This window comes from Nomascus leucogenys, chromosome 3 (assembly GCF_006542625.1).
Source record: "Nomascus leucogenys isolate Asia chromosome 3, Asia_NLE_v1, whole genome shotgun sequence".
Taxonomy (NCBI): Eukaryota; Metazoa; Chordata; class Mammalia; order Primates; family Hylobatidae; genus Nomascus; species Nomascus leucogenys.
Genome location: NC_044383.1, coordinates 8580868 through 8607240, shown reverse-complemented (window position 1 = coordinate 8607240; position 26373 = coordinate 8580868). Strand labels below are relative to the sequence as shown.

General features: G+C 42.6%; 1 protein-coding gene across 2 annotated transcripts in view; it reads left to right on the top strand.

Moving 5' to 3' along the window:
* Nucleotides 1-912: 912 nt before the first annotated feature.
* ZRANB1 (zinc finger RANBP2-type containing 1) overlaps nucleotides 913-26373 on the top strand; it is a 71372-nt gene continuing 45911 nt past the window's right edge. The window contains exon 1 of one of the 2 annotated variants that reach the window (XM_003277773.4): nucleotides 913-1277. Coding sequence is in view for 1 of the 2 variants with exons in the window: in XM_030805767.1 (XP_030661627.1) it covers nucleotides 24718-24758 (41 nt within the window). In the remaining variant the exon portion in view is untranslated. Of the gene's footprint in view, nucleotides 1278-23519; nucleotides 24759-26373 lie in introns of those variants that run through there. The other variant, XM_030805767.1, reaches the window with a different exon arrangement.

Genomic DNA, 26373 nt, shown 5'->3' with positions numbered 1-26373 from the left:
TTTTATAGTACAAAAAGAAAGAAATACACATATTCTGTTTAGAACTTAGTTCCAGGTGATTCTCCTAAGCAGTATTTTTTTCCATAGCTGTAATTTATCCTCGGCCTGAAGATAGGTAAGGCTTATTTACAGAAATAAGGCTTATTTACAGAAATAAGGCTTATTAGGAAAGGCTGATTTCTAATTTACAGAAAAGGCAGCCATAAGAAGGTTGGATTTTCCCAAGACTAGAGCCAAGAAGTCGTGGAGGAGAGCAAGAGGCAAGGTCTTCATGACTTTTCATCGCGTGTCTATCTACGTACGCACACATGTACCATGCAGAGAGCAACGAGAAATATACATATACATCCATATATGTGGATAGCCCCAGCAAAGGCAGGGGTAAAAATCGGACACTGTAAAACATAAATTTAAAAAATCGAACCATCACAAAGCACCTAGAGCTTTGTCTTCCCTGGTGTTTTACGAAGAGCTTCAAAGTCCCTAAGAAAAAGTAAAGCAGCATCTAGGTTATACGTAGATCACTTAGGATACGTGAGACCTGGGGGTTAACTTAAAACTCTGGCGCATCTGTCGCAGAGAAGAGGCAAAGCGCGCGTCCAGACACCGCCGAGGACGCCCTCCAGGCCGCCATCAGCCCGCGCCCCCGAGCGCCACGCACCCCGCGGCGGTCCGGCACCCTCAAAACCGCAGTCGGCCGCCGAAAGGAAAGGGCACGGGGCCGACGCGCGCCGCCGACTCACAATCGGGGCCGCGCGCCGGCTGACGTCACCCTGTTTCGACCCGCCCCCTGAGCCCGGAAAGAGGCGGTCGCTCATTGGCTGCGCCGCGGCGGCCCCGGGGCCAATGACAGGGCGGCGTGCGGCGGGGTCCTGCCTTGACGTTGTGCCGCTCGCCGCGGCGTTTATTTGGCTACGGGTCCCTCGGCCGCCGCCATTAGGGGTCCGCAGCGCCCGTGGCCGCCTCCCACACCTCACTGCCCCCGCCCCCCGGGGCTCCCCAGCCTCCGCGCCTCCTCTCCGCCCCTCTCCCCCGGCCTCCGGCAGCCGGGAGCAGCGCGCGGACCCTCGGAGACCATGTCCTGACTGAGGGGAGAGGGCGGAGGCGGCAGCAGCGGAGCGGGCGGCGGCGCGGAGGGAGGCGGAGAGGGGCCGGGCTCGACTCGTCGCCGCGGGCTGCGCGGGGAGTCGCCGCCGCCGCCGCTGCCGCCGCCGCCGCCAAGCGCCCGTCGGACGGGGAGGAGGAGCAGGAGCTGGAGGAGGAGCCGCCGCCGCCAGGTAACCGGGCCCCGGGGGGCGCCCCACCGCGGCCTGCCTGGCCCCTCGCTCCTAGGCGGCGCCCAGGTTGCCGGGCCTCCCGGGCTGTCCGCCCGCCTGGCGCCCCAGGGGCGTCCGCGTCGCAGGCGCAGGGAGGGCAGGGGCCCGGGCCGCCGCTGTCGGCGCTTCCATCTTGGGCGCTCCGGGTGCGGGGACGGCCCGGGGGCTGTGGGAGGGCGGGTCCGCCCAGCTTGTTTACCGACCGCCGGTCGCCCGTGGCTGGACGCGGTGCCGGTCCCACCGCCGCTCTTCCGCTAGATTTCCCCACAACTTCTTTTCCTGCCGGAGACGGGTCGGCGAGTGGGGTTTCGCTCCCACTCCGCAATAGGCCGTAAACACTTGGGTCCATCGCCACAAGTTGGTTCTGGTATCTCCAAACTTGTATTTCAGTCCCTCGGCCGCTTGCTTTCCACCTCCTGCGGTGGCCTCCAGTTGCCATTTCTAGGAGAATAAAGGTGGGGGACGACGAGGCGGGTGGGGAGGAGGAGCTGGAGCTGGTGGAAAGATTCGTCTACCCCTCCTGCTCGCAGTAACGTGTGTTCAGTGCAAGAATCTGTTTTTTCTCTGCTGTGGTTTGGTGCGGGTCATTTCACAGACAAAAGAACTGTAGTGAATGCTGGCATTAAGCGCAAGGGACAGGCAGTTTAGGTTAAGCCTGGAAGTTTGAACCGGCCCATTATCTTTGAGATACGCTGGTGTTTTAAAACTCTTGCTGAGAATTTTGTATTTCAGTCAGTTGATTACCCTTTTCTGTAACTCCGTAGACTATCGATTTAAGCGCCGCCCCATCTTACCAGTATTTTGGTTTCACCGTGTTTATGATGATGTTAATAAATCTAATATGCAAAAATACCGTTTTAGGAACACAATTGGAGATAATTTTTTGTTTTTGTTTTTGAGACGGAGTTTCGCCCTTGTTACCCAGGCTGGAGTGCAGTGGCGCTATCTCGGCTAACCGCAACCTCCGCCTCCCAGGTTCAAGCGATTCTCCTGCCTCTGCCTCCCGAGTAGTTGGGACTACAGGCATGCGCCACCACGCCTGGCTAATTTTGTATTTTTAGTAGAGATGGGGTTTCTCCATGTTGGTCAGGCTGGTCTCGAACTCCTGACTTCAGGTGATCTGCCCGTCTCGGTCTCCCAAAGTCCTGGATTATAGGCGTGTGCCATCGCGCTTGGCCTGAGAGAAATCTTTAACTCTGGGACCTATTATGTAATGAGTGATTTCTTTACCTGTGTTTTAACTAAAACATAGTTAACTTGTTTATCACTTGTGCAGCATCCAGCAGTACCCCTGTTTTGGTCAAACATGGATGACTCAGTGTACAAACCATAAGCCAGGGGAAACCATAAGGAATTTTGATCTTGGCTTGTACCAAGGCTCTTGGGAAAGTCATCTGAACTATGGGAGAAATAAAGCTGGATCTTGTCTCGTTGTTATTATTTTGAATTAAATGAGGTAGTTCTAAAAAAATTTAGAATCCTCTTGACTTTTGGCTCTAAAGATAGGCAGTCTATACTAAAATTTCATAACATTGTTTTTATTGGGCTGTTGGGGGTTTACGAGATAGTAGGACAGTAATGACACATTTTGCTCTTTTGAGGAGGGTGTCATTTGAATGTCATGAGGGATTTTATTTCTGTTACTGTTTCAATACCTTTTATTAATGCCTCAGAGCATTGGGACACCCATTTATTTACTCTTGAAATGTGCTTGGGTATGATGAACTCATTCATGGTGATATATTTTAAGCTCATGGCCTTGATCCGTGTCTGTACACTGATAGGGGTTATGGCATGTCACATTTTTTTTTTTTTTTTTTGAGACGGAGTCTCGCTCTGTCGCCCAGGCTGGAGTGCAGTGGCGCAATCTCGGCTTACTGCAAGCTCCGCCTCCCGGTTCACGCCATTCTCCTGCCTCAGCCTCTCCGAGTAGCTGGGACTACAGGCGCCCGCCACCACGCCCGGCTAATTTTTTGTATTTTTAGTAGAGACGGGGGTTTCACCGTGGTCTCGATCTCCTGACTTCGTGATCCGCCCGCCTCGGCCTCCCAAAGTGCTGGGATTACAAGCGTGAGCCACTGCGCCCGGCCCGGCATGTCACATTTAAAGTCTGAGGATTAACATAGTTTTGGAACTCATGATCTAGTTGTACCATATATGAGGCAGATTGCTTCATATGTGCAGTTGATACAGTGAGAGATTGTCCATGTGCTTTATAATAAATGTAAACTTTAAATGTGAATTACAAAAGTAGACCACTGGCCGGGCCGGTGGCTCATGCCTGTAATCCCAGCACTTTGGAAGGTTGAGGCGGGAGGATCGCCTGAGGTCAGTAGTTCTAGACCAGCCTGGCCAACATGGTGAAACCCTGTCTCTACTAAAAATACAAGAAAATTAGCCGGGCATGGTGGCGTGTGCCTGTAGTCCCAGCTACTCGGGAGGCTGAGGCAAGAGAATCTCTTGAACCCCGGAGGCGGAGGTTGCTGTGAGCCGAGCTCCAGCCACTGCACTCCAGCCTGGGCAACGGAGCGGGACTCCATTTCAAAATAAAACAAAAGTAGACCACTATTAATTTGGTTCAGGTTTTTCTTTTTTCCTCTCCTCCTCCTTTTTTTTTTTTTTTTGAGATGGAGTCTCGCTCAGTCGCCCAGGCTGAAGTGCAGTGGTGCGATTTCCGCTCACTGCAAGCTCCGCCTCCCGAGTTCACGCCATTCTCCTGCCTCATCCTCCCGAGTAGCTGGGACTACAGGCGCCTGCCACCACGCCCAGCTAATTTTTTGTATTTTTATTAGAGACGGGGTTTCACCGTGTTAGCCAGGATGGTCTCAATCTCCTGACCTTGTGATCCGCCCGCCTCGGCCTCCCAAAGTGCTGGAATTACAGGCGTGAGCCACTGTGCCCGCCCCGCCCCCCTTTTTTTTTTTCTGAGACCTAGTCTCATCACTCTGTTGCCCAGGCTGGAGTGCCGTGGCGTGATCTCGGTTCACTACAACCTCCGCCTCCCGGGTTCAAGCGATTCTTCTGCCTCAGTCTCTCGAGTAGCTGCTGGGATTACAGGCGCGTGCCACCATGCCCGGCTAATTTTTGTATTTTTAGAGACAGGGTTTCACCATGTTGGCTAGGCTGGTCTCGAACTCCTGACCTCAGATGATCATCTGCCTGCCTCGGCCTCCCAGAGGCTAGGATTACAGGCGTGAGCCACCACACTCGGCCTGATTTGGTTCAGTTTTATTATTTGGGCATTGCTGCTTGCCTCTTCCTTTCCAATAATAATCTCTTGTGTCTGGGCTTTGAATACTTATCCTCTCATTGATTTGGTATTCGATTTGGAATATTTGTGCTCCACTTATGCTTTGGGTAAATACTTGCACATTTGAACACTCTTACCTCCTCACATCACAACATAAAGACTTACAGAAAACTCCTTTATACAGGCAAAATAAAGTTCAAGCTTCTTGGTGTGGTGTTCAAGTTTCTCTGTAGTCTGGCACTGATCCATTCTTCAGTCCTAACTCTAATTTATTTGTGAATCCCCAACTCTAGCCACACTAACTTGCTTGTTGTTCCTATGAAGTCCCTCCTCTTACCTTTCTTTATGCCATTCTTTCTGTTTGAAATCCTCTTCTGCTTGTATTCATGGAGACAATGTTGTGGGCCAAGAGAGGTCCTGTCTCTAGAGAAGCCTTTTTGACTACTTTAACCCAAGGGATCTATTCAGTCTTCTCTTGTGTGAGACTTTCTTTTCTTAGAATATGCTAGCCTTGATTTCAGTTTATCTTTTTATGTTTCTATTTTGCTTCCCAACTAGTTTTTTAAGACTTCTGCCAAATGGGTATAACTCTATACCCTGTATCTATCTATGGAGACCATATATTCAGCACTGAAAATATGAATACATGGTCTGACAAAGTATTTTTGGTTATAGAGGTATTCTAGGATATGCAGTTTGTACTGTAGTTAAGTATTGGTGTTTCTGGGACTTTATGATTTATGAGACAAATACTTGAAATTATGGCTGTCTCTTTAAAAATTTGGTTGGTATGTTTATATCTATTATCAGCATACTTCTTTGCCCTGTAGAGGATGTTCAGCATTTTGATAGTGTTTGTGTTATATTATTAAAATAAAAATTAAATATCATGTTTTTCTGGTTTACTTCAGATTTGGGTCTGGGGCAGTTACTTGGGTCTTGGATGCTAAGTTTGGTCGTTCCATATTGTATGGAGGTAACATTTAGCATCATGGGAAGGAGAAAATAATCTGTAGCCTCAGTTTGTATTTTTAGCCTCAGATGCTGGCAGCGTGTGTCACTGATGATAAGGCAGATGAGACAGGAGAATATGTGATTCACTACTGCTACCTGTCACAGTCTTGGATGAAAAATAAGCTGGTCCACAGAATTTTTGTATACCAAGGATAATACATGTAATTATGTAGTACATAGGTGAATGCTGATGCATTTGGAAAATAGGTGTGTGTGTTTCTCTTGTGTTGTATGAGTAGGAGATATGGTGTTTTATGGGTACATAGTCTCTTGGCACTAAACCATCTTGACTTACCTACTGCCTCTATGTGGAAACCTGTCCTCTTTCTCCAGTTCAATAAAATATTTTTCCCCTTGAAATTCATTTTTAGAAAGTATATAAAAACTATTTCTTTTCAAGTGTCAGAAACCTTTTAGCATCATTGAAGTTAAAATGACTGTTCATAAACTTTTCAGAAATAGTAGGCATTTTTACTTAGGCTACTAGATTTGTAAAAGGTATTTTCATAGAATTATACCAGTGATTTCACTACCCGAAAAATCTGGATCCATAAGCATTCTTTGCTTTTTGGAAGGGTGGTATTTTGGTTAATTCCATGAAGTTTTTGACAGGAGCCATAAGTTTGAATTTTAAAATGGGGGTTGGCCAGGTAAATTGAATATAAAGATTTTTTTTTTTTCTGCTGTCTAGTGAATTAAATTAAAAAAAAATTTTTTTTTTGAGACAGGGTCTTGCTCTGTCTCCCAGGCCGCAGTGCAGTGCAGATCATGGCTCACCAAACTGTCCTCCCACCTTAGCCTCCCAAGTAGCTGGAACTACAGATGTGTACCATTGTGCCTGGCTTTTTAAAAAATTTTTTTGTAGAGACAAGGTCTCCCTATATTGCCCCCAGGCTGGTCTTGAATTCCTGGGCTCAACCAATCCTCTTGCCTTGGCCTCCCAAAGTGCTGGGATTATAGGCATGAACCCCTGAGCCCAGATTTTATGTATGTATATATATATTTATTATTATTATTTTTAATAGGGTCTCACTCTGTTGCCCAGGCTGGAGTGTATGGCATGATCACAACTCACTGCAGCCTTGACTTCCCGGGCTCAAGGTATCCTCTCACTTCAGCCTCCCCAGTAGCTGAGACTATAGATGCATGCCCCAATGCCTGGCTAATTTTTTTTTTTTTTTTAGGACAGAGTCTCTCTCTGTCGCCCAGGCTGGAGTACAATGGCATGATCTCGGCTCACTGCAACCTCCACCACCTGGCTTGAAGCAATTCTCCTGCCTCAGCCTTCTGAGTAGCTGGGATTACAGGCACATGCCACCATGCCCGGCTAATTTTTTTGTATCTTTTAGTAGAGATGGGGTTTCACCGTGTTGGCCCGGCTGGTCTCGAACTGACCTCGTGATCTGCCTGCCTCGGCCTCCCAAAGTGCTGGGATTACAGGCTTGAGCCACTATGCCCGGCCTTGCCTGGCTAATTTTTGTATTTAGCCGTGGTGAGCTACTGCACCTGTCCCTAAATTTTTTAGTAATGAAAAAAATAAACTACTACCCGGGCGTGGTGGCATGTGGCTGTAGTCCCAGCTACTTGGGAGGCTCAAGTGGGAGGATCGCTTGATCCCAGGAATTCGAGTCCAGCCTGGGTGTATTAGTTTGTTTTCACATTGCTATAAAGAACTACCAGCCGGGCGCAGTGGCTCACTCCTGTGATCCCAGCACATTAGGAGGCCTAGGTGGGTAGATCACAAGGTCAGGAGTTCAAGACCATCCTGGCTAACATGGTGAAACCTTGTCTCTACTAAAAACACAAAAATTGGCTGGACATGGTGGCACGCGCCTGTAGTCTCAGCTACTCGGGAGGCTGAGGCAGGAGAATTGCTTGAACCCAGGAGGCAGAGGTTGCAGTGAGCCGAGCTACATTCCAGCCTGGGCAATAGAGCGAGACTCTGTCTCAAAAACAAACAAAAAAAACTAGCTGAGGCCAGGCACTGTGGCTCACACCTGTAATCCCAGCACTTTGGGATGCCAAGGCAGGTGGATCACAAGATCAGGAGTTGGAGACCAACCTGGCCAACATGGTGAAACCGTGTCTCTACTAAAAATTCAAAAAAATTAGCTGGGCATGGTGGTGCGCACCTGTAATCCCAGCTACTTGGGAGGCTGAGGCAGGAGAATCTTGAACCCAGGAGGTGGAGGTTGCAGTGAGCCGAGATTGTGCCACTGCACTCCAGCCTGCCTCAGAAGAAAAAAAAAAAACTACCTGAGATTGGTAATTTATAAAGAAAAGAGGCTTAATTGACTTACAGTTTCTCATGACTGGGGAGGCTTCATGAAACTTATGGTAGAAGGCTAAGAGAAAACAAGCACCTTCTTCACAAGGCAGGAGAGAGAGAGTGAGCGAGGGAAGTGCCACGCTTTTAAACTATCAGATCTCCTGAGAACTCACGCAGTATCTCAAGAACAGCATAGGGGAAACCGCCCCCATGATCCAGTCACTTCCCACCAGGTCCCTCCCTCGACACATGGGGATTACAATTGGCGATGAGATTTGGGTGGGGACACCAAGCCAAACCGTATAACTGGGCAACATAGCAAGACCCTATCTCTTCCAAAAAAAAGAATTTTCGTTATTTTTATTGTTCATATATTGAGGGCAAACTGTCCCTCTCACTCCTGAACTAACACACCACAGTTTTGGTTTTTCATCCTTTGTCAAGTCAATTTTTAATGTGGGTGGTCTCTTTCTTTTTTTTTTTTTTTTTTGAGATGGGGTCTTGGTACGTTACTCAGGCTGGTGTCAAACTCCTGAGTTCAAGTGATCCGCCCGCCTTGGCCTCCCAAAGTGCTGGGACTGCAGGCTTGAGCCTCCGTGCCTGGCCATAATGTGGGTGGTTTTAATTCATATAAATAAAAAATATTTGAATGCATGATATTAATTGGAATCAGTTGCATATCTTTCCAGTTTTTTCTAAAAAAAAAAAAAAGCTTCATTGAGGTATATTTCATATACCATAAAATTCACCCCTTTAAAGTATACAATTCAGTAGTTTTTAGTATACTTACAGAGTTGTACAGCCATTACCAACCACTATATAATCCTAGAACATTTTCATGACCCCAAAAAGAAACTCTGTACTCAATTTCCCCCTTGCCTCAGCTCCTGGCACCACTAATCTACTTTGTCTCTCTAGATTTGCCTATTCTGGATGTGTCATAAATGGAATTGTACAATATATGACCGTTTATGTGGCTTTTTTCACTTATAATGTTTTCAAGGTTTATGTTGTGGCATGTGTCAGTACTTCATTCCTTTTTATGGCTGGCTAATATTTCATTGTATAAACAGCATTTTGTTTATCCATTCATTGATTGATGGGCATTTAGATTTTTTCCACTTTTTGGCTACTATCCTGCTGTGAACATTTGTGTACAAGTTTTTGTTCGGATGTAAGTTTTTAGTTCTCTTGGATATATACCTATAGATGGAATTGCTGGATCGTATGCTAATTATATTTAACCTTTGAGGAACATCCTGCCTGTTTTCCAAAGTAGTTGCATCATTTTACTTTTTTTTTTTTTTGAGACAGAGTCTTACTTTGTCTGCCCAGGCTGGAGTGCAGTGGCGTGATCTCGGCTCACTGCAACCTCCGCCTCCCGGATTCAGGTGATTCTCATGTCTCAGCTTCCTGAGTAGCTGGGACTACAGGCACGCACCACCATGCCTGGCTAATTTTTATATTTTTAAGTTGTATTTTTTTAGTAGAGACGAGGTTTCATTATGTTGACCAGGCTGGTCTCAAACTCCTGACCTCAAGTGATCCACCCGCCTCGGCCTCCCAAAGTGCTGGGATTACAGGCGTGAGCCACCGCTCCCTGCCTGTTTTACATTTCTGCCAGAAATATATGTTCCATTTCTCTACATCCTAATCAACACTTGTTATTGTGTTTTTTTTTTTTTAATTGTCATTCTAGTGGAATGGCATCTCCTGGTTTTTATTTGCATTTCCCTAATGACTAATGATGTTGAGCATCTTTTCATGTTCTTCTTGGTCATTTGCATATCTTGTTTAGAGAGGTGTTTATTTCAGTGTTTTGCCCATTTTTCATTTGGGTTGTCTTTTTGTTGGTGATTTTTTGCAAGAGTTCTTTATGTATTCTGGATACAATTCCCTTCCTATATTTGCAAATACTTTCTTCTGTATGTGGGTTGTCTTTTCACCTTCTTTATGGTGTTTTTTGAAGCACAAAAGTTTTTAATTTGATGAAGTCTAGTTATCTATGTTTTCTTTTGTCACTTGTGCTTTTGCCTAACCCAGGGTCATGACAATTTATGTTTTCTTCTAAGAGTTTCTTAGTTTTAGCTGTCAAATTTAGGCCTCTGATTGTTTTGAGTCGAGCTTTGTGTATAATTTGAGTCAGAGGTCCAACTCGGTTTTTTTGCATGTGGCTGTCTAGTTGTCCCTGCATCATTTGTTGAAATACACTTAGTTTTAGCAGTGCACAGTCACGCGTTGCTTAAATGTTCTGAGCAATGCATTGTTAGGTGATTTTGTCATTGTGCGAACATCGTAGAGTCTACTTAGACAAAACCTAGATAGCATAGCCTACTACACAGTAGGCCATGGGTTATAGCCTGTTGTTCCTAGGCCATAAACACTGTATATAGCATGTTACTGTATTGAATACTGTGGTGTTTTTCTAACACAAAGATAAGTATTCATGAGTGTAAACATAAACATAGAAAAAGCACAATAGAAATATGGTGTAAAAGATAAAAAATGGTACACCTATATAGGGCTTGCAAAATTGGAAGTTGCTCTGGGTGAGTCAGTGAGTGAGTGATGAATGAATGTCAAGGACATTACTATACACCAGTGTAGACTTTATAGACAGTGAACACTTTGGCTACACTGAATTTATTTAAAAAATTTTCTTCAAAAATAAATTAATCTTAGCTTATTGTAACTTTTTAACTTTATAAATTTTTAATTTTTAAAAAAACTTTAGACTTTTGTAGTAACACTTAAAACACAAACACATTGTGTAGCTGCACAAAAATATTTTGTTTCTTTAGATCCTTACCTTATAAGCTTTTTTTTATTAAAAACTAGGACACACATTAGCTTAGGCCTACACAGGGTCAGGATCATCAGTATCACTGTCTTCCACCTGTACATCTTGTCCCACTGGAAGGTCTTTGGGGGCAATAACATGCGTAGAGCTATCATCTATGATAACAGTGCCTTCTAGAATACCTCCTGAAGGACCTGCCTAGGGCTTCTTTACAGTAGACTTTTTTTTTTTCTAAAGTAAGTAGGAGTAACATTGTAAAATAACAATAAAAAGTATAGTAAACAAACTGGTAACATACTTATTATCATGATCAGGTATTACGTACTGTATATAATTTTACGTGCTACACATAGCTAGACTGCCAGCACAGTAGGTTTGTTTACACCAGCATCACTACAAACGTGAGTAATGAATGTGTTGTGCCATGACATTGTGATGGCTTTGACGTCACAAGGCAAATTTTCCAGCTTTGTTATATAATCTTATAGGACCACTGTCACATATACAGTCTGTCTTTGATTGACACATGGTTATGCAGGCCATCACTGTAATTATTCTCAACTGTAAGTTGATTTATTGCAAGGCAGGATTCCCTGGATATATGAAGAAATTATCCCTATTCAGCAGAAGGAAAGGATCTTAGTGTTGCACAGTAAAAGTTGGAACAATACACTTGTGAGTGGAATTCTGAAGACATCACTTCTGTGATTTTTAAACCACTGCTAAATCCTTTCCTCTTTTGTTTGTGGTGGGTAATTAACTTCACTTTTTGGTATTTAATGGAGCTAAAGTTTATTTTTAAACGGGAACTAGTTCAGTTTTCCGAACTAAATAAACTTTTTGTGGAATACTATCTTTTGATGCCAGCAGAATATTAAGTTTCTTTTTATTGACTAAATGATTAATAAGCAATGGTTACGTGCAGATACTGTTTAGGGACATAATGAGTTTTTCACAGTTGAGTGTTAGAAACAAATCATAATCCAGTAAACTAAGAACTATTTTAGAAGTTTGTTTTGAAGTGGTAAAGAAGGGATTAAAGGCCTGGCACGGTGGGTCATTCCTGTAATCCCAGCACTTTGGGAGGCTGAGGTGGGCAGATCACTTGAGGCCAGGAGTTGGAGACCAGCCTTGGCCAACATGGCGAAACCCCATCTCCACCAAAAACACAAAAATTAGCTGGGCATGATGGCATATGCCCATAATCCCAGCTTCTTGGGAGGCTGGGGCATGAGAATTGCTTGAACCTGGGAGATGGAGGTTGCAGTGAGCTGAGATCGCATCACTGCACTCCAGCCTGGGTGATAGAGCAAGACTGTCTCAAAAAAAGAAAAAAATAAAAGGACTAAGTTTATTCAGTAGCATGAGATTGGGATTGGTCAGGATGGGCTTTACCGAGGTGGGAACATTTGAGCTGGTCCTTGAAGGAGGAGTACCCGATTTCTAGGTATATAAAACTGGGTAAGAAGGGGAATAGGAGTAGGCAAGCATCCTGTGACGAGTGAAGGCATGGAGACATGAAAATTATATGTGCTCTTTAGGGACTAGCAGAGGCTACCGTATAGCCAAAGCATGCGGATGAGGTTGGAAAGGCACTCTTAGCATTTGATCCTCACCTTCCCCTGGGGCTGGGAATTAGAAGGGAGGAGTGATCTCCTTAAGTGTGGATCATCTTTACAGATGTGGCGAGCCATTACCCACCCCTCCCCAACTGTGCAACTGTGAGTGTGTATTGGGAAGATATGTCAGGGATATTTGTGGTATATATTAGAAGTGTTGAAGGCATATAGAAATTATTTTAGTACATTTTTTTTTTTTTATTATTGGGCACCTGCTATGTGATTTGAAGTTGCTTAGGATTTTCTAAAAGATTACATAAAATACTGTTGAAAAGATGATTGCATACAAAACATATAATCTGTTCAATGTTAAGTGTGTTAGAAAGCACGTATACTAGATGTTGGGATACATCTGTGAACAAGACAAAGTCTTTGCTAATTGTGTTCTGTTTACTCTCTAGTGTGGAGAGACAAATGCAGAAAGAAATGTCAGATAGTGATAAGTGCTGTGCAGAAAATTCAAGTACGGTGATGTGATGGAGAATGCCTGAGTGGTCAGAGAAAATCTTTGGGAGGTGACATTTAAACTGAGATCTCAATGACAAGAATGACATGTGGAAAATCTGGGGAAATAACATTCTAGGCAGAGGAGATTTCTAATACAAAGCCCCTAAAGGGAGAATGATCTTGACTTGTAAAAGGAACAGAAAGTCACTTTATGTAAAAATTTGTAAGTAAGGCTGGGGAGTTTTAATTTTATTCTGTGTAAGGATAGTGGATAGAGTGGAAGTGCTAGATCACTTAGTCTCTGCAGTAATCCGAGTGACAAATAATGGTGGCTTGGAATAGGGGTATAGCAGGGGAGTCTGGAGTGAAGCAAACTTTTGGGGACTTGTTTAGGAGGTAGTATCAGTGGTAGCTAGCTAGTCTGTTTTATAACCTGATAATCTTGGGCAATGTGTTTATAATCATGGAAGGTTGTGGTGCATTAGCGAGAGGGCACTGGAATCAGAACTGCGGTTCACTTCCTAGCCTTGTGACCCTGGACGAGGTGTTTCACCTCTCCTGAAGGCACAGATTTTTTTTTTTTGTGACAGAGTCTCACTGTGTCGCCCAGGCTGGAGTGCAGTGGCGAGATCTCGGCTCACTGCAACCTCTGCCTCCAATATTCAAGCAATTCTCCTGCCTCAGCCTCCTGAGTAGCTGGGATTACAGGTGCGCACCACCACAACTGGCTAATTTTTTTTTGGTCTTTTTAGTAGAGACGGGGTTTCACCATGTTGGTCAGGATCTCCTGACCTCGTGATCCGCCCACCTCTGTCTCCCAAAGTGCTGGGATTACAGGTGTGAGCCACTGCACCCGGCTGACACAGATTCTTATTCATAAAAATGGAGGCCAGGTGCCGTGGCTCATGCCTGTAATCCCAGCACTTTGGGAGGCCGAGGCAGGTGGATCATGAGGTCAGGAGTTTGAGACCAGCCTGGCCAACATAGTGAAACCCTGTCTCTATCAAAAATACAAAAATTAGCTGGGTGTGGTGGTACACGCCTGTAGTCTCAGCTACTTAAGAGGCTGAGGCAGGAGAATCACCTGAACCCAGGAGGTGGAGGTTGCAGTGAGGTGAGATCTGCTGTTGCGCTCCAGCCTGGGCAACAGAGCGAGACTCTGTCTCCAAAAAAAAAAAAAAAGGATATATGGGGTACTTTAAGAGGGAAGGTACCTGAGGATTCAATGAAGTTAGTGTTCTTTACCTAAAGCTCTGTACAAAACTTAAGTTGATGTTACGTCAAGCTGGCAGGTGTTTGTGATGTTAATTATAGGACTTGGGTTTTGAAGTGATCAGTTTTAGCCCTCCACTTAAAGATAGGTAAGCCTTTATGGTCACCATTTTTTCAGATGAGAGGCTTGGGTTCTAAGGATTTGGCTAGTATTTCAGATGTAAGAGAGGGAGAGGGACTGAGACTCAAATTTTGGAAGTGCAGTACATTTCCTTCCTTCCTTTCCTTCTGTCTTTCTTTAATGGATTCTCGCTCTGTCGCCCAGGCTGGAGTGCAGTGGTGCAACCTTGGCTCACTGCAGCCTCCTCCTCCTGGGTTCAAGCAATTCTCCTGCCTCAGCCTCCCGAGTAGCTGGGATTATAGGTACCCACCACCATGTCCAACTAATTTTTGTATGTTTAGTAGAGACGGGGTTTCACCATGTTGGCCAGGCTGGTCTCAAACTCCTGACGTTAGGTGATCCACCTGCCTTGGCCTCCCAGAGTGCTGGGATTACAGGCGTGAGCAACCATACCCGACCTGGTACATTTTCTTTTTCTTTTTTCTTTTTTCTTTTTTTTTCAGACGGAGTCTGGCTCTGTCGCCCAGGCTGGAGTGCAGTGGTGCAATCTCGGCTCACTGCAAGCTCCGCCTCCCGGGTTCACGCCATTCTCCTGCCTCAGCCTCTCCGAGTAGCTGGGACTACAGGTGTCCGCCACCACGCCCGGCTAATTTTTTGTATTTTTAGTAGAGACGGGGTTTCACCGTGGTCTCGATCTCTTGACCTCGTGATCCGCCCGCCTCGGCCTCCCAAAGTGCTGGGATTACAAGCGTGAGCCATGGCGCCCGGCCTACATTTTCATATATGTGAGAGAACTAGGTATAAATATCAAGAGATGAAAATGGTTTTTCCATAGTAAAGTACATTTCTATGCTTTAGTGAAAGATAATAAATTATTAAAGGGAAATATTATAGGATATTCTTGACGTATATATTTGGAAGAGTAGCTGAGAAGATACTTAAAAGATTAATCATGGCTATGTGCATTGGCTCATGCCTGTAAACCCAGCACTTTGGAAGGCTGAGTCGAGAAGATTGAGGCCTGGAGTTCAAGATTAGCCTGGACAATGTATGAGACCTTGTCTCTAATACAAATTTAAAAAATAGCTTGGTGTAATGATGTGCGCCTGTAGTCCCAGCTACTCTGGAGGCTGAGGTGGGAGGATCACTTGAGTCTGGGAGGTTGAGGTTGCAGTGAGCCATGATCATGCCACTGCACTCTAGCTTAGGCCACAGAGTAAGACCCTCTCTGTTAAAAACCAAAAATCAATTAGTCATGAAGGGGTTTTTATGCCCTCTTAAGGATATAAATATATTTTTTGGAGACAAGATTTTGCTTTTTCACTTGGCTGTAGTGCAGTGGTGGGATCATAGCTCACTGCAGGATTGACCTTCCAGGCTCAAGTGATCCTCTCACCTCAGCCTAGCTGGGACTACAGGCGTGTGCCACCATACCCGGCTAACTTTATAACAATTTTTTGTAGAGATGGAGTCTCACTATGTTGCCCAGGCTGATCTTGAACTCCTAGGCCTCCCAAGATGCTAGGATTACAGCAGTGGTTCCTACCGCTCCAGCCATGTGTCCTTTTAAATACTCTCCATTATTATTATTTTTTGAGACAGAGTCTTGCTCTGTTTCCCAGGCTGGAGTGCAGTAGTGTGGTCTCGGCTCACTGCAGCCTCTGCCTCCCAGGTTCAAGTGATTCTCCTGCCTCAGCCTCCCCAGTAGCTGGGATTACAGGCGCCCACCATGACTCCCGGCTAACTTTTGTATTTTTGGTAGAGACAAGGTTTCATCATGTTGACCAGGCTGGTCTTGAACTCCTGATCTCAGGTGATCCGCCCACCTCAGCCTCCGAAAATGGTGGGATTACAGGTATTGAGCCTAAAAATACTTTATTTTTTAGAGCAGTGTTAAGTTCACAACAAAATTGAGCAGAAAATACAGAGAGTTCCCATACACCTGCTGCCCCCGTGTTTCCCCCACTGTCTACATCCTTCCCCAGAGTGGTGTATTTGTTAACAATTAATGAACAAACATTGACACATAATCACCCAAAGTACATAATTTACGTTAGGATTCACTCTGTAGATTCTATGAGCTTTGACAAATTTATAATGAAAAGTATCTATCATAATAGCACACAGTGATTTCACTGCTCTAAAACTCCTCCCTGCTGTTTGTATTCATCCCTTCCCTCTAACTCTTGCAACCCCTCGATCTTTTTACTGTCTTCATGTTTTGCCTTTTCTAGAATGTCATATAGTTGGAATCATACATTATGTAACTGTTTCAGGTTGTCTTTCACTTGGTAATACGCATTTAAGGTTCATCTGTGTCTTTCTGTGGCTTTATAGCCCATTTGTTTTTAGAGCTGTATAATATTCCATTGTCTGGATGTACCACAGTTTATCCATTCACCTACTGAAGGACATCTTAGTTCTTTGCAACTTGTTGCAATTAGAAAAAAATTCCCACACTATACGGGTGTAAGGATTTTTTTTTTTTTTTTTGAGATGGAGTCTCACTCCGTTGCCCAGGCTGGAGTGCAGTGGCACATTCTTGGCTCACTGCAACCTCCACCTCCTGGGTTCAAGCGATTCTTGTGCTTCAGCCTCCCAAGTAGCTGGAACTACAGGTACCCGCCAGCACACCTGGCTAATTTTTTGTAATTTTAGTAGAGATGGGGTTTTACCATGTTGGCCAGGCTGGTCTTGAACTCCTGACCTCAAGTAATCCACCCACCTCGGCCTCCCAGAGTGCTGGGATTACAGGTATGATTTTGAATTCCCACCAACAATGAATGAGAGTTCCTGTTGCTCCACATTCTTGACAGCATTTGTTAGTGTCAGTGTTTTGGATTTTAGCCATTCTAGTAAGTATGTGGTGGTATCTCGTTGTTTTAATTTGTAATTACCTAATGATATATGGTGTATTTTTGTATTTTTAGTAGAGACAGGGTTTCACCATGTTGGCCAGGCTGGTCTTGAACTCCTGACCTCAGGTGATCAGCCCACCTTGGCCTCCCAAAGTGCTGGGATTATAGGCGCGAGCCACCCCCCCACGTTTGAAAAGATGTTCAACGTCTTTTCATATGCTCATTTACCACCTATATATATTCTTTGGTGAGGTGTCTGTTCAGATCTTTTGCCCATTTTTCAGTTGAGTGGTTTTCTTACTGAGTTTTAAGAGTTCTTTGTATATTTTGGATAATAGTTATCTTTTGCAAATTTTTTTTCTGGTTTTTGATATTCTCATTCTCTTGACAGTGTCTTTCACAGAGCAGAAGTTTTAAATATCAGTGAAGTCCAGCTTAATCAGTTTTCTTTCTTTTTTTTTTTGAGATGGAATTTTGCTCTTGTTGCCCAGGCTGGAGAGCAATGGCGCAATCTCGGCTCACTGCAACCTCCGCCTCCCAGGTTCAAGCGATTCTCCTGCCTCAGCCTCCTGAGTAGCTGGGGTTACAGGCATGCGCCACTACGCTCAGCTAATTTTTTCGTATTTTTAATAGAGACAGGGTTTCACCATGTTGGTCAGGCTGGTCTCAAACTCCTGACCTCGTGATCCGCCTGCCTCAGCCTCCCAAAGTGCTGGGATTACAGGCGTGGGCCACCGCGCCTGGCTGACAGAAATTAAATTCTGAATGAAGTAGCATGTTTATAGTTCTTGCAAAAGTTGTTTTATTATCATTTAAATGCTGGATTGATGTGTATTTTTGGAGTTAATTGTTCCATTTCCATACATGTTTAAGAAAACTGTGGTCTTTCATCCAATTAGATTGCAGGTTCTCTGAGCACAGGGACAGTGTTTTGTCTAGTTATATCTCTCCATATTTCTGAGTGCATGGTAAACCTTTGGTAAATGTTGTCATAGATTGTTACATTAGTTTTGTTTGGGATTGTGATTTAAGGTACATGATTGACCTGGGATGTCTCGAACTGTGTAAAGGAACTATGCTCTAAGATAGGTTCTGCTGAAGCTCAAGACATACCTGTATTACTCCTCCTCACTTTCTTGTTACGATTGAGGAACGGAAGTGTTCAGATAGAGTAAGTATGTAAAGAGCTAGAAATCCTCCTGAGATGACAAGGTGAACAGAAAGAGCATTAATATTGTTTCATGCTAGATTTGACACAATGTAAGTTAACTTTTTGTCTTTAAGATCTTCTTTCATTCTAGTCAGTGGATTGCTAATTGTCTAGTGGTTTAAAAGAAAAGACATTAGAGTTGTAACTTTTATTACAGTTTTTTCTAATGTAGCCTTGACAGATTAAAATGTAACATTTAAATTTGTTACATTTTGAAGACATAGGTTTGGTTGGAATGAAGTGAGTTGTAGTTGTAGAGGGTAATCACCTCAGTTAATTAAGGCATAGTGCTGATAAGGCCAAGGTCACCCTGGCAGGTGTTATTTAATTTTACTTTGTCCAACTTATCCACACATTTCTGGAAGTGTACAGTATGTTTAGTTCACATCTACTCATTTGATACAGATGCCATAGATAATAGTGACCTTTTTTTATAGGAATGCCAGCTCATTTTTGACATCTAATTATTGATTATTTACATACAATTTCACACTAATTTAGGACTTTTAGAAGATACTTAATGATTGCAAAAGTTTTGTACACGTGTCTTTGTCATAGCAAGATTTGAGTAGTTAACTAGCTTATGGGTTGCCACAGTGCCAAGTCTGTTGTAGGATGGTAGACTTTCAGAGCTGTGATGAAAGGAACAAACATTTATTGAACAATTTTGTGGCTCTTAGTAGTCTAATCCCTTTAATTTGTAGATGGGAAAACTGAGGCTCTGAAATAGGAAATTCTGATTAGGAATTGAGTTTTGGACATGTTAAGTGTGAGAAACTTGTTAAACCTTCAAACTGAGATGTCACGTGGCAGCTGGTTTTACAAATCTTGAGTTAGGGGAGAGATCCAACTTGGAGATACAAATTTTTAAATTATCACGAAATAGATGATATCTAAAGCCCAGGGATTGACTAAGATCCCCAAAGTAGTTAGAGGTTAGAGAGAAGAGGACCAAAGCTTGGGGCACTTGGCTCTTTAATTCAGAAAGATAAGGAAGCCAACAAAGAAGCTTGAGGAAGAAAAGCTACTGAGATTGGAGGAAAACCAGGAGAATGTCTTGGAAGCCCTGTGAAAACAGTATGTTTAATTGTGGATTATAGAACCGGACAGCTTCAGACTAAGCCATTTAACAAATAATTTAGCGATTGTTGTATTTTGCCTGAGAGTTCATTTTATTTCAAATGCCGAAGTTGCAGAGGCAAAAGTGTTTAATAATTTCGTGGATTCAATTACATGTTACATATTTTTTAATGGGGCTAGAATGTGAAGGTGCTGAAGTCACGGCTTGCTGTGTAATATTCTAGATATTTGTTGATGTAGTTCTATACTTAAGTATGGACCTAACTGGTGTGTTATGAAATGAGAGAAAAACAGATGTAATAGGTTTTGCTCAGTTTATAATCTGGTCAGGGATACAGGAAGACATAACAAGTGTATCAAACATGAATCTTAGTCTGAAAACTCAGATAGAAAGAAGGTACCACATTTGCTTTCTTTAAATTAACTTGATTTGAATTCTACTTCTTTGGCAGGAAATTCAACCTCAGTCATCCTTGCGGCCCCCTCTCCTCATGTTATTGGAAGGCCTGGTGTCATATGGTTGAGATTTTGCCTGCATTGGTTATGGTATTGTCTTCCATTGCCCTCCACAAGGTTCCATCAGGTTCTGTGGCTCTGCCACCAACTGTGGGCCGTAGTGCCTGTGGCTTGACACCTAGTTTATATCTAGCAGACACTTTTTACTGAGGTCTTGCTGCCTGTTCAGTTGCTGCCATGGAGTTGATTCCATCCTCTCTAGAATTTCTTCTGAGATTGCTCACAACGTCTACTCCTTTCTTTCCTCAAGTCATTCGACATGGCCTCTTCTTGGGTTTTACTAAACACAAGGTGCTGGTCTACCTTCCATGCCACTGGAATCTCTGAACAAAGGTTTTTGAAAGCCTGGCTGTTTGACTGGAAATCAAAGGGAGGGATGGAAATAGAAGGGTGTGAGTGACATAGGAAAAACATATATGAATTAGTGTTCCAAAAACTAGCCCCAAGAGGAAATATAAAGTGCCAAATGTCAATAAAAGTATGGTTGCTTGGAGTGTGCTTGGAGTGATTTGAAAACTTTATGAAGATGAGACTTGAACTGAGCCTTAAAGGATGGATAGAATTCACTATAAATGAGGGTGTCTATTGTGCTTCTGTATCTAAGGCAGTACCTTCATGTGTATGTTGGGTGGTGGTGACACATGCATGAGTCAGGGGCGTGTGTGGCATGTTTGGGAGTGAGTGTGTGGTGTTTGTGACAGGAAGGAGTTGAGAGTTAATACTGTTGCAGAAGAGCCTCAGAAAGAATTGTGGAACAGTCAGCTGGATGGATTTAGAAAGGGAAGATGCTTAGAAGGCTTTTATGGTAGTTCTGACCTGAACTGGAAAAGGATTGATGGCAGTGGGAGACAGTAATTAGAAACCACTGGAAAGAATCTGTGGGGAGAGGCAGAATTTAAGGTGATTCTGAGTTCTCTGCTGGGTGCAGAGGTATTAATAGTGTCATTAATGGAAACTGGAGAAGTCAAGATAGGAGTTTGTTGTGAGAAGAAGATAAGGGGTTTAATGGAGAATTTAATAACCTGTTGGAGCCCTGAAATGAGGTTAGATTTGTAGATAAAGGGTTTACCATATCATCGATCTTCACCATCCTTCTCTAGACTGGTTGTTTTTCCTGTTGACTATTGCGAAGAAGACAGTGATGAAAGAATATACTGATGAGAAAAGAGATGAGTATGTGCGATATTTTGGCTTGAGTTAAGTAGTTTAAAGTTTTTTATTTACAGAAATTTTATAGTTCAAAATTGCTTTGTAATATTTTAAGAGCCTGAAAATTTAGCATGCCTGGAAAATCGTTTTTAGTTTTAGCTTTCGTCTTTATATCCCTAAGATGTTCTCTGAGCATTTGTAAATCTCCGCAGATTTATATTAATAAGCTAATAAATATTCATATTAAGTGTAAGTTTGTATTAATAAAGCTAATAAAAATCTTTAAGGCTCCTTTTTTTGTTGTTGTTGTTTGAGACAGAGTCTCGCTCGGCTGCCCGGGCTGGAGTGCAGTGGCGCAATCTCTGCTCACTACAACCTACACCTCCCAGGTTCAAGCAGTTGTCCTGCCTCAGCCTCCTGAGTAGCTGAGTAGTATAACTTCTCATCATTTGAAACTACTGGCAATTGAGCTTATCTCAGTTTGTTTCCTGAGTTTGCACTTGAAGAGAATTATTTGTGCGTTTTTGTTTTTTTTTTTTGAGATGGAGTTTCGCTCTTGTTGCCCAGACTGGAGTGCAGTGCTGCAGTTTCGGCTTGCTGCAACCTCCGCCTCCCGGGTTCAAGCGATTATCTTGCCTCAGCCTCCCGAGTAGCTGGGATTATAGGCACCAGCCACCACGCCCAGCAATTTTTGGGTTTTTGGTAGAGACGGGGTTTCGCCATGTTGGCCAGGCCGGTCTTGAACTCCTGACCTCAAGTGATCTACCTGCCTTGGCCTCCTAAAGTGCTGGGATTACAGGCGTCAGCCATTGCGCCCAGCTGAGAATTATTTCATTTCTTCAGTTCTCTATGATTGTTTAGTAGGTGGTTGGGGTAATTTGTAGTGTAGCTACAATTTTGAGGAATTGACTTCAGTATAAATGTAATTCTTATACAGTGTTTAGTAATGCTTCACAAATATTAAACATGACAGTATAAAAAATGTTCAATTATGTAAGTCCCTTTCCCCTGCCTGCTATTAGTACATATACCATAATATTTGTGCACTTTTATTATCTGAATTGGGAAGTATGTAATTAAAAACAGTTACGAATTTAGTACTTGTAAATTTAGTAGTAGTAAATGGTTGATATATTTAGAGACATTATTCATTCTATAGGCAGAGCTTGATGCACAAATGGATTCCTGGTCTCCTTGGTCCACAGGATGGGAACTGTTGGTATTGCATTTGAACCAAGGAATATTTGTCTTAAGAGTAGCAGTTTTGTCCAGTTCTCCTTAAAGAAGGCCCAGATTATGTCGATTTTATTGTGGTTTTATTTTACCAGTTAATTGAAGTTTGAGTCCTTGGATAGAATTTGCAAATCTGCTTTGCATGCAAAATTAAACTTGTAAAGTAAATTTACTTGGGTGTATGAATATATTTAATACTTAAAGTGATATTTAGTAAGTTTTATTTCAAGGTAGAGTATTAATTTTTAGAGCTGGCTACTTTGGAAATAATTTTATGTACTTTTTGGAATGTTTTGACATCTGGAAAAAGTGTATTCTGTTAATTTCTTCGTAATACTGCAAAAAAACACATAGTTCAGTTGATGTTATCCTTACTGTTCAGTTCTGTTTACTAATTACCACAGGTAGAAATGGCTGTCTCAGATAATCTTCAATGAATTTTTTCTTTTCTTTTCTTTTCTTTTTTTTTTTTTTGAGACAAGGTCTCACTCTGAGTGCAGTGGTGTGATCATGGCTCACTGCAGCCTCAAGTCCACTGGGCTGAAGCGATCCTCCTGCCTCAGCCTCCTGAGTAGCTGGACTACAGGCATGTGCCACCACCCTGGGCTAATTTTGTATTTTTTGAAGAGATGGGGTTTTGCCATGTTGCCCAGGCTGGTCTCAAACTCTTGGATTCAAGCAATCCACCTACGTAGGCCTCCTGTGCTGGGATTATAGGCGTGAGCCCCCAGCCACTCTTCAATGAATTTTACCTTGCAGTTACTAAACAACATTCCCGCAATGTTTCAAGTTCCCTCAGAGTGAACACTATACATCATTACGTCTTTTTTTTTCTTTTCCTTGAGACAGCCTTGCTCTGTCATCCCAGGCTGAAGCACAGTAGCACAATCATAACTCACTGTAGTCTTGAACTCCTATACTCAAATGATACTCCTTCCTTGGCCTCCTGAGTAGCTGGGACTATAGGCACAGGCGACTGCACCTGGCTAATTAAAAAAAAAATTTTTTTTTTGGTCGGGCGTAGTGGCTCACGCCTGTAATCTCAGCTCTTTGGGATGCTGAGGCAGGTGGATCACTTGAGGCCAGGAGTTTGAGACCAGCCTGGCCAACATGGTGAAACTCTGTTTCTACTAAAAATAAAAAAATTGGCTGGGTATGGTGAGATGCGCCTGTAGTCCCAACTACTCAGGAGGCTGAGGCAGGAGATTCACTTGAACCTGGGAGGTGGAGGCTGCAGTGAGCCAAGATTGTGCCACTGCACTCCAGCTTGGATGACAGAGTGAGACTGTCTCAACAACAACAAAAATTGTGCTTTTTTTTTCCTTTTTTTGTAGTGATGGAGTCTTGCTATGTTGCCCAGGTTGGTCTTGAATCCTGGGCTCAAGTGATCCTCCCACCTCATTCTCCCAAAGTGCTGGGATTAAAGACTTGAGCCACCGTGCTTATTATCTAATAGGAGGCACATCTCTTAAAACTTTTGAGCTTGGTTTTGGTATTGCTTAGTTACCTGGATTTTCAGAGGTTGGTGGGCTAATTAGGCAGTTATCTGTCCATTATTTTACCAGGCATTTGTGACAGTGATTATTTTTTATGGCAATTTTTTGTTTGTTTTTTAAATCAGCCTGGACATTTAAATATATTATGCCAGTATATTAGTTACATGAAGATTAGCTAAGATAATGTAAGGTTACGGGCTGTTTAGTTACACTTACAAACATAGTAAGACTTATCAAAACAAGTATGGATTTTGAATGTGAATTTTTTAAAAGATATATTGAAATTACTTAGAGTAGCCCTGGATATATGTTCATTATGGCATTTATCTTGTTAATAAGTTTTTACATGCTCATTTTAATTTCCAGTAGCATGAGCAAGTAACTTACATTTCATTCCTGAGAAACTGAAAGAATCTGCCTAAAGAGCATGAAAATTACCATTAAATCTGTATTGTCTACTTTCTGGATGCTTATATCATTATAGTTCTCTGCTCTTCCACACATTTTTGGCTGCTATCAGTTTGTAAGTAATCATTATACAAACTAAATTTAAAAATTTAAGCAAGATAATTTTATATTACTTGGATCAGGGAAAAAAATTGCAGTTGCTGAAGATGGTTTCATAGCTAAATATAAGCAATTATTTTGCTTTTTCTACTTTTTTGGATTTATCATCTTTTCCCTTTTAGTAATAGAGTAATACAGGTAGGAATTAACTTAGCACTGCCAAATTAATAGTAATATTAGCCCTGCGTACACAGCGCAGGATTAAGGTTATATAGAAAAATGTCTCATCCATGTTTAATTTGGCTGACCAGCCCAATTGATTAGCCAATTTTATTGTTTTGTTAAGTTAAAATTCTGAATATAGTTGTCCATTGTTAAAATAAGTAAGTAGGGTTAAAATAGAGAATCGATAAAAATAAAGCCTTAAAAATCTTTTAGCTAAAGTAGCAGGCTTCAAGTGAAATTCAGTTTTGGTCTCCTTTACAGGAATAGCTATTCACAGTCAGACAGAACCACTTATCACGTTTTGCAGTATCTCCTGAGGAAGTCAGAATCTGAGCCAGCATGAAGACGGAATCTTGTCTTTGATCTGATTTGCAAACCGTACTTTTATTCTAATCATGTGCAAGGTGGAGGTTATAGCGTGGGAACTAAAATCTTAGTAAGTGTGGTTTTTATTTTAGCTATTAAATAGTATACTTTCTTAGAGTGATTTTTTTTCTTCTTAGCAGAGTTCACACTATAAATGGTGTATGGACTTGGCAGGCAGGAACATAATACAGTATACTTCAAAAGTGAAAGATTTAGGCTGGGTGCGGTGGTTCATGCTTGTAATCCTAGCACTTTGGGAGGTCGAGGTGGGTGGATCACGAGGTCAGGAGTTCAAGAGAAGCCTGGCCAAGATGCTGAAACCGTGTCTCTACTAAAAATACAAAAATTAGCCGGGCATGGTGGCATGCACCTCTAATCCCAGCTACTTGGGAGGTTGAGGCAGGAGAACCGCTTGAACCTGGGAGTTGAGGGTTGCAGTGAGCTTAGATTGCACCACTCCACTGCATTCCAGCCTGGGCAAAACATAGCAAGACTCCATCTCAAAAAAACAAAAAACAAAAACAAAAAACAAAAAAAAAAAGGAAAGATTTAACCCTCTAAGTTCAGGAAAAATCCCTGAGAAAGAGAGAGCAAAGGTTCTATACTCTGCCTAGGATTTCTTTCTCTTTCCTGGTGAAAAATAGGTGTTGGGATGATACTGAGTTGATAAAAGTATTTAAGAAAAGTGGCCAATGTCTAAATTCAAGCCATTAAAAAAATCATTAAATTTGTTATGTAAGTTGCTTCATTTATGAATTAGTTGCCATTAAATTATGAAGTCTTTCTTCATTATAGTGTAGTGTTAGCCCATTGTTGAATCCTAGAAATCTTTAAATAGTGTAAATATATTTTAAATATGAATTGGATTTTTTTGGGGGCAGGGGATGGAGTCTTGCTCTGTCGCCCAGGCTAGAGTGCAGTGGTGCGATCTTGGCTCACTGCAACCTCTGCCTGCCGGGTTCAAGCAGTTCTCTGCCTCAGCCTCCCAAGTAGCTGGGATTACAGGCACCTACCACCATGCACGGCCAATTTTTGTATTTTTATAGAGATGGGATTTCACCATCTTGGCCAGGCTGGTCTTGAACTCCTGACCTTGTGATCTACCCGCCTCAGCCTCCCAAAATGTTGGGATTATAGGCGTGAGCTACCGCCCTCGGCCATGGATTGGATTTTGAGTATATTTTAAATATTCAGAATTTAAAATATTTTAATTATGAACATTCACAATGGAATGATTATGCTACTAGTTATTTCAGTGACCTTCCACAGATTTAATTTTCCCCAGTACAGTCTTCTTTTTTTTTGCTCCAGATAGAACTAGATTTTGAGGCTACAGAATATCAAGGAACTACCTATTTCATAATGTTACTTTGTTAATTGTAGCCATTACTTCTCAACATGTTTCTTTACTACCTGTGCTAATTAAGAACAGTGGATAATTAGCATTTTAAGTTGCTTTTCTCCCTTAGCGAGAATGATAAAATAGATGTTGTTTGATCTTCTGAATTCATGAATCATCATCTGTGTTCATAATTTGAGAATGGTTTTGTGTTTTAAGCTATTATTTAGTTTGTGTTGTTTCCTCTACCTTTGTTTCTTTAAACTATTGGTTAGTTTTCTAAATTGATGTGATGGCCTCCCTGAAATTAAACATTTCTATTAGTAGCTTCCCTTTAATCTCATCC